This window comes from Pristis pectinata, chromosome 7, assembly GCF_009764475.1.
Source record: "Pristis pectinata isolate sPriPec2 chromosome 7, sPriPec2.1.pri, whole genome shotgun sequence".
Lineage (NCBI taxonomy): Eukaryota > Metazoa > Chordata > Chondrichthyes > Rhinopristiformes > Pristidae > Pristis > Pristis pectinata.
In genome coordinates this window covers 24,563,861-24,572,607 of record NC_067411.1, presented here as the reverse complement: position 1 = coordinate 24,572,607, position 8,747 = coordinate 24,563,861, and the positions used below count along the sequence as shown (strand labels likewise).

General features: G+C 39.5%; 1 protein-coding gene across 1 annotated transcript; it reads left to right on the top strand.

Annotated features, from left to right (window-relative positions):
- The first annotated feature begins 2,668 nt into the window (after positions 1 to 2,668).
- On the top strand, positions 2,669 to 8,265 carry LOC127572556 (proteinase-activated receptor 1-like). Its single transcript, XM_052019947.1, has 2 exons — positions 2,669 to 2,905; positions 5,987 to 8,265. The coding sequence occupies exons 1-2, from the start codon at positions 2,839 to 2,841 to the stop codon at positions 7,156 to 7,158; spliced, it is 1,239 nt and encodes a 412-aa protein (XP_051875907.1). The 5' UTR covers positions 2,669 to 2,838; the 3' UTR covers positions 7,159 to 8,265.
- Positions 8,266 to 8,747: the final 482 nt, after the last annotated feature.

Sequence of the window (8,747 nt, the reverse complement as noted above, 5' to 3'; positions counted from 1 at the left end):
AGAAAGAGCGGACAGTCAGAAACTTTTTCCCGGGGTGACAAAGGCTAACATGAGGGGACATAATATTATGGTGATTGGAGGAAGATATAAGGGGGATGTCAGGGGTATGTTTTTTACACAGAGAGTGGTGGGTGCGTGGAACACACTGCCGGCAGAGGTAGTGGGGGCAGGTACATTAGGGATATTTAAGAGACTCTTAGATAGACACATGAATAATAGAGAAATGGAGGGCTACTGTATGTGAGAGGGAAGGGTTAGATAGATCTTAGAGCAGGATAAAATGTTGGCACAACATTGTGGGCCGAAGGGCCTGTACTGTGCTGTAATGTTCTAAAATCCAAAAGTGAGTCTTAAATAATCTGGTCAGCGAGATTTTAGTTTTTCTTCCACATTTAAGGGGTTTACTCTAAATTATTATACAACTATGTACATTTAAATAAAATCTGTGCCTTGAAACTAGTTTATTAACCAGAAAGGGGGCTGTGGAGGGTCAGTCACTAAGTTCATTCAAAACAGAGATCGATGGATTTCTGGATAATGGGAAAATCTAAGGACATGGGAGTAGTGCAGCAAAATGATGTTGAGGTAAAAGATCAGCCATGATCTTCATAACTGGCAGCGCAGGCTCAGAGGCCAGATGGCCTAATCCTGTTCCTAACAATGACCTGGACTATTCGACCCCAGAGTTCAATTTTGTCTAAGTTTATCCTGATTGTCTTGTACTTGGGTATCACTCTTTGTGTCACACCATAAGGTGCAATTTCTCCCGAGTTTCCATAAGTTCTTCTGCTCAACTTATGGTGAATGATTGGGAGAACATGTGGAAAATCAGTACACCCCAATACATAGTATATAACAGATTGTGTATATATAATAGGAAAATCTAAGAGTTATACATCTGCAGGTTTCTGATCAAGATGTCTGCAGCATATTATCCATAATAACTGAATAAGACTGTACCTTGCTGTCTCTGCATGATTGCCCAAGGGTACATCTAGTTAAACTGTTGCAGATTTTTAAACACGTATTTCACTTTTAATAGTTTTGCTTTCTATTTCCCTTCTTTATCCCATGTGTATACACCTATTTTCTTGTGTGGCAATTTAAACATAATTTATATCTCTTACTCTTTGACTAGCTGCTTTGCGATCCGTACGCCTCCGTAAAGATGAGCCAATCTGATTAGTTGAACGACCTCCAACCGTATGACCTGCTCCCTGGAACAGAAGTAGAGAACATGGTTACTCTGACTGCCACTGGAATTGCCATCCCCACTGGAATATCGGGTGTTGAGGATGTTGGCTGCAGACCTCCTTACCTCACATGGCACAGTTCTGCTAATCACTGCTACTCACAATTTTGAATATTTGTGTTTCACATTCATCATCAAGTGGGCAAGCCTATGCCAGGAGATATAGTCATTCACCTTTTGACGCATATGATTTTTATGCTGGAGGAAAACTGAAGGTAAGAATATCCATGATTTTGAAAGGGTTGGAATGTTGACTGCATACGTCCTCAAGTCATCAGTTCTCAACACGTAAATTTAAAAGGAATTGTTCCTGTAAATGGATTTTTTTCCTCTTGTGCTTGTAATCTTAATGTCAGAGGCAGTTCATTACAGGAGAGAAGTTGGAAAATAATTCACACTGAAAGTGGCAGAAGTTTGAAAGTCTTTCAAAATTGGAAATTAGCACTGGAGCACAGTGTGAAGAATGGAAAACTGTAGGTTTTTCTCTTGCACAAGAAAGTAAGAACTTTCAGAGTAGGCCATTCAGCCTCCTCTTCTGCCACTTAAGGGCTACTTGGCCCTTGCTCCAGATTCCTTAATACCTTTGGCAAGAAAAATGCTCTAGTTCAGATATATAATTGACAAATGACCTAGAAACAATTGTCAGTTATGAAAGAGAATTCCAAACTTTTCCCATCCTTTGTATAAAGAAGTGTCTCCTAACTTTAAATCAAATAGTGGGAGTGAGAGTTTTGGTGTGGGGCAATTTAGGCAGTTAAATAGAAAAGTCAAGGTGATAGCAGAGGGTTGCAAAATGGATAATGATAAGCAGAGCCTCTTAGGAAGGGCAGAGCATACAAACATAAAGGTATACCTCCTAATAGAATCAGAGATGGGAAAATGGTAAAAAGATAAAACTGAAGTTTCTATATCCGAATATCTGAAACAAAGTTATCCATAAAATACTCATCCCTCTGAGTTGAATGTTGCTAGTTCATTTTACTATAAATAAAAGCTAATTTCTCTTTGTAACAAACTTCTGTGCCTCACATTGAAGAGAAATTGAGGCAGCGAAGCCAAGTCAGGCAATTTAATAGAGTAGAAACTGGTAGCTTTAGCAATGGCAAAGATATTAAGTCTGAAGCTCATGCTGGAATCAGATAAGATACTGATGTCACAAGTTGCCACGGAGAAAGAAGGGTTTGTGGCTAGGGAATTGTCTCTGGCCTGTTGGAAGATGATGGCTTTAGTTTTCTTCACACACACACACCCTCATATTTATTTATTTTAATAGTTCTTTTGGATATTTAGTACTTGGAAGCATAGCCACAATTGCAATGCAGGAACATAATGTGAATATGGATCACTGGGAGAGGTACGTTCCCTTTAAGAACACTCCCTTAACACGCACGTTATCCAGGAAGCGTGGAACTGGAATGCACTCAGAGAGTCGAAATGAGGAAATGTTAACTTCGAGCTGAAGTCGTCTGATAAGCTTCTGAAGCTAAAATAGAGAGAAGACCTGCGGAAGAGAGGCGGTTACCAGACTGGGCTTCGCTTATAGCAGGATCCGGATTGTGAAGAGAACGCGGATCCTGTCAGTAGGGATGTCCTGGAAAGTTCAACTGGTGCTGTGGATCGTCCTGGTTCCCGTGGTCTCGGGTCTCCAACCTGGTGAGACATGGGTCAGGGAGGAAGCGGGGGGAAAGGTGGTGTGAGTGTGTGTGAGGTGGGTGTAGATGCTGAATGCTGCAGTAGAGGAGAAGGAGAGGGATAGGGGAAATTGAGAATATCTGGGAGCTGGTAATAGAAGGCGTAGAACAGATCACTTCGGCTCCCGGTCAACCTGCACAGAATGCACTTCTCTCGATGAACCGTAATCTCAAGACGCACATCGCCTGTGCGTGATAAGAGAGGACCGTTTAGCACTGTAACCCCATAAACCATTGATTTTTGTTTTGTCCATGTTTTTAGAAACGGTTTTGTCAGTGGGAATTACAACTGGCCAAAACCAAAAATTAGAGTGAGCAAATCCAACAGGAAGACAGTCAACTCCCTTTAATCATGACCCCTATTACTGCCTGCATTTCAGGACCTATCCTGACTGTCGTTTCAAACCACATATCCTCTCAAGCAGAAATTAAAGATCCCAAGCGACCACTTCAAAGCAGATCTATAGAGCTTTCATGGTATTCAGGCCGATATAAGAACTCAACCAACAAATGAAAGCAGATGATTTAGTTGTTGCATTGCTATTTATGGACCTAGCCACTTGTAAAATTTCTGATGCATTTCTTTAATTTCACTAGTGGTCTTTTAATGTCCCCGGGACATTCTTTGGTTGTGAGTGTGATGGCAAGACAAGACTTGCTTGCCAACTCACTGCTTTTCCTGTCAATAATTAATTCGTGGAAAAACACAGCTAGTTAGAGTGAGAAAATAAAGTTATTAATTAATAGTTAAGATATGTGAGAAACTGACTATATACACTAAGTGCAAAGAATAGAAGTATATAAAAGAAGTTGAAGAGAATCTTTAAAAATTATGAAAGACTTTAAAGGCAAATAGGGAAAGAATTTGCTTAGGATGTCTGTGATGAAGAAACATCAGTGCTAACGATTACTAAACGGCATGTTGGACAATATAAGAAATTGTTTTCTGCAAAGAATTATCAGAGCAAGAAGTGTTTTGACATGAAGAATGTTTGGGATCGACACCATTGCAGTTTTGAAGCAAGGGGCAATTATTGAAAGCAGATGAGATGGGGCGTGGTGAGACGGTGAAAGAGTGGAAGAAGGAGTTTTAGATCGTTTTTGTTCAGTGACTTTGTGGCCTAAGCTGAAATGGTTCAATGAACTGGGGAAGGGGGAGCAGTGGGGGTTGAAGAACGGCACTTCAAAAATATACTAAAGGTGAAAGAGAAGCAATATACAAACATAAATAGGTTTTCACTAAAATATAAATGATACAAGTAGAATAGTTACAGTACTTAAAATTATTAAAATAAGAAAAATAAAACTCAACTACAATTTGCACTGATGGGGCCATAGGAGGTCACCTGGGGGCCACAGTTGGATTCAGAGTCAAAGTTCAGTGGCTCCAGTAGTTTATCCAACCATTCGTCATCAGTATGTGTAAAAACCAAATATTGGCTTAAAAGATGTTCACAAGAATGAAAACTTGAAAGGCTTTTAAGAAAGTTGGGGTACATTGTGATTGAAGAGTAAATTCATAAGAACACAAGAAGCAGAAGTGGGCCATTCAGTCCTTTGTACCTGCTCTGCTAGTCAAGAAAATTGTAGCTGATCTTTTACATCAGTGCCACTTCCTGTACTAACCCTATATCCTGCATTTCCCTTAATATCCAAAAGTATATTGACCTGTCTTGAATATACTCAGAGCCTGAGCTCTTGAGGGTCGAGAACTCTGAAAATTTGCTTTTCTCTCGGTGAAGACATTTCTTATCATCTCAGTGCTGAATGGCAAATCACTTATGGGACTCTGAATTCTGGGTCTAGACATCCTTAGCCATGAGAAACATCATCTCTCTATCTACCTCAGTAAGCCCCTTAAGAATTTTGTACATTTTAATGAGATCATCTGCCAAGATAGGAGAGATCCACTCTGCTTCATCTCTCCTTGGAGGATAACCCCACCCCTCCCTTTCCAGAAATCTTTGTTGCACTCCCTCTATTGCAAAATATATTCTTGCACAGGAGGAAAGAGCAGACCCGTACACAGTATCCCAGGTGCAGTGTCATCAGGGCCTTGTATGATTGCAGTAAGATGTTAAAGTGAAAGGAATTAAGGAACTGAAGCTGAAGGAGAAACCAGATGTAATGGAGGTGGATCTGCAACCACTGCACAAGGAAGACTGAAGTGGCCAACAAAAGTTTGCAACCTCACAAATAGCAAATAGATAGGCATATAATCTGGTCTTTTTTTCCTTTCAGCCATGATTTCATGGCTCAGAATATGATTTCACATTTATACCTATATTAAAAGCGCAACAACATTAGTTGAGACACAAGAGACTGCAGATGCTGGAATCTAGAGCAATAAACAAACTGGTGACAGAACTCAACGGGTCAAGCAGCAAAAGGATGGTCGATATTTCGGATCGAGACCCTGCATGAGAACTGAAAGCGTAGATGGAAGAAAGCTGGTATGTAGAAGTGGGAGGGAGGGGTGAGACAGAGGCTGGTAGGCGATAAGTGGAACCAGACCGGTTGGGGGGCAGGGGTGGGGTTGTGGGGGATGAAAGGCGGATGGAGCCAGGTGGGGGAGGGGGAGAGAGAAGTGTTGATTTGGAGAAACATGGGACAGGGCCCCTTTCCCATGTTCTCTTTAAATTAACCAGAGTCCTGCTTCCCACACTTCCTCTATAGCAGGTTTACCAGGAAATTTATTATAATACTGCAAAACATCAAAAAATAGTGAATGAAAAATGTGTCAGGGATAATAGGAACAGAAATAACATCCAGCAGGAAAATCTGCTGGCCTTGGAGTCTTACTGCATTATGCATATCTTAGTGGATATAACAGGGAAGGTTGTGACTGGAAATACTTGCAGGGTGTCAGCATGTCAGACTGAGATAGGGAAAGATTTCACACCTCAACGTTATTGATCTTTGCAATTCTCTGCACCAGGTTGAAGGGGCTGACTGCATTGCTTCTTCTCTTAGTCCTTATGTTCTTAATTGTTATCATTTAGTGGCATACATGTGTCTAAATAATATTTTCTTCTATTTTCAGAGAGGAATTCAAGACCCGAATGCAATTTTTTTCCCAGATCCTTTGCTGGACTCCAGCTTCATGATCTTCTTAAATGTAACAATTCACAGCAGAACATGTCAAGACAAGAATTGAATGGAAATCATTCCCATAGCTCAAGGAGTTACAAAACAGTGAAAGTTTCAGACGTAGCAAGGCAATATCTGAGGAGCAAATGGATGACGTTAGTCATTCCTTTTGTTTACACATTTGTATTTACTGCAAGCTTGCCTCTTAACTTCCTGGCAATCCTAATATTCCTCTTTAAACTAAAGTTCACAAATCCAACAGTGATTTACATGATGAATTTGGCTGTGGCAGATCTGTTATTTGTGCTGCTGCTTCCTCTGAAGATTTCCTACCACTTTTCTGGCAATGACTGGGGATTTGGCTCTTTTGTGTGCCAATTGGTTACTGGTGGCTTTTATGCTTATATGTACTGTTCAGTGCTGCTGATGATGTGCATTAGTGTTGACCGATTTCTTGCTGTGGTTTATCCAATCAAATCTTCCTCTTGGAGGACCCGGGGACGAGTAGTAGGGCTCTGTCTCATCATGTGGCTTCTAGCTATTTGTGGTGCTTTGCCACTCTTCTTAATTGAACAAACTGTGTATGTCATTGACTTGAATATTACAACTTGCCATGATGTGCTACCTCTTTCAGTACTGCAAACGTATTCTGTCTACTATTTTCCCTCTTTATGTATTCTATTCTTTGTAATTCCCCTGATTGTAACCACAGTCTGTTACGGGAGTATTATCTCAACCCTTCATTCAGCAAGTATGGCAAACCAGTACGGGAAGAGACATGCTTTCTTTCTAGCTATAATTGTACTTGGTGTGTTTATTGTCTGTTTTACACCAACTAATATAATTTTGCTGATACACTATCTTCATTTTTTTCATGCACCAAGTGATTCCCTGTATTTTGTCTACATGCCATGTGTATGCATATGCAGTGTGAGCTGTTGCCTCGATCCATTGATTTATTATTATGCTTCATCAATGTTCCAGAAACAGTTACATCACCTTTTACATTCTATGGAAGTTGAAAGCATTCAAGTAAAAAAACTGATTAATAAAATGGAGACCTCCACTCCCCATCCATGGAATCTGCAGCATGTTATTAAGGAAAACGTGATAAATACATACTAGGATTTTATTTTGGTAATCTTATGAAGTACAGCAGATTTCTAATACTCATGGATGCAGCCAACTGATATCAAATTAGTTTGTACTGTTTTCCATATTTGTCCACTGCAGATGTCTGTGCACAAAGTGTCACAGCTAGTTTTGGCTGAACCATCTTCTTAATTGTACTGTGTTTCTCACAGTATTTATGTCTCTTTTTGCCCAATTGGTTTGAGTTTTGCAATGGGGGGGAGAGTTCCAACCATAACAATTTTATTTACTGATGCTTTAAGCATTTTCCTACATGAAATCTCTGAGAACAGAAGGATGTGCAGCCATGGGGACTGTTTCTCTTGTATGAGATTCCCAGAAAAGCTGCTTTAACAACATTCCCAAAAATGGAGACATGCAAGACTGCAGATGCTGGAATCTGGAGCAAAATACTAACTGCTGATCGAACTCAAGGGTCAGGCAGCATCGGTGGAGGGAAATGGACAGTTTCAGGTTGAGACTCTTCATGTGGACAATTTTCACAATTGTACTGCACCTGTTTTTTATTTTACTTGGAGATTTTTATAAATTACACAATATGTTCTGCCATGAATAGATTACACCTTGGTGCATGTCCATAGTTCATCTGCCTTCTAAGGTTTCTAACACATGAGAGTCAAGTTGACAATTTTACAAACTAAAAGCAACAGATTTAAAAAAAACTTTCTCTTCTTCTGATATCAGAAGTAGACAGCTATTAAATCAAACTATCTGATCTTGTATTTGCTGAGTAACAACTGAAAACACCCTTACCTATTGTACAACATATTGTGAAATTTATAGCGCTCTTCATGTAAAATGAAAAACAGATGCAGAATTCCAGAGGACTGCATGAAACAGTCAGTGCCACCAGACCCTAACAAAATAAATGCAAAGATTGAGAATTCTGTGCCAAACCCATTTACGGCCTTATAAAAAGGGAAAATGGACTCTTCTGTAAGGATGAGAGAGTAAACCCGAAGACTGAATACTTATTGTGTTATGTACATTTCTTGATTATTATTTTAATATTTTGTTAAAGTGTAATAAAATGTTGCCAAATATAATAGATTGAAAAAAACCATGGCTGTGAAAATGTATATCTTGTATAATAATGTCTCGTGTTATTTAAAATGTATGCCTGATGTATCTCTGCTTTTGTCAAAAATGCGCAATTTGTTGCATGAGTTGCATATTTGACCTTGGCAGTGCAAGGAATCCAAAACAATCTGCTCAGAATTGAGCCTCCTTCTTCTGAACACCATTAGAAAAGACCACAGTGGTTTTATGAAGGTATATTCACGATATTAAACATGAGAGGTAATTACATGAATAATTTCGGAACTTCATCTTAACACATTTCAAACAAAGTACTGAAGGTCTCTCTTCACAATAATGATGCACCCTAACCCTAATCCAGATTTGATTAAGGTGTAGTAATTCTAATTGATAAATTCTTTAGCACCACCTTTGTACCAAGAGAGGATTATTAGATTCTTGTCAGGACCACCACAATTTCTATCTGTCACTCTCCTAGAATAGGTTTTGTCCTTCATATTTTTGTCTCAGACAGTATCCTAACA

Excerpts from the sequence above, each read along its gene's own strand:
- LOC127572556 (XM_052019947.1), top strand. The coding sequence starts at position 2,839 with ATGTCCTGGAAAGTTCAACTGGTGCTGTGGATCGTCCTGGTTCCCGTG. Across the intron at positions 2,906-5,986 it reads GGTCTCGGGTCTCCAACCTG|AGAGGAATTCAAGACCCGAA; the intron begins GTGAGACATGGG and ends TTCTATTTTCAG.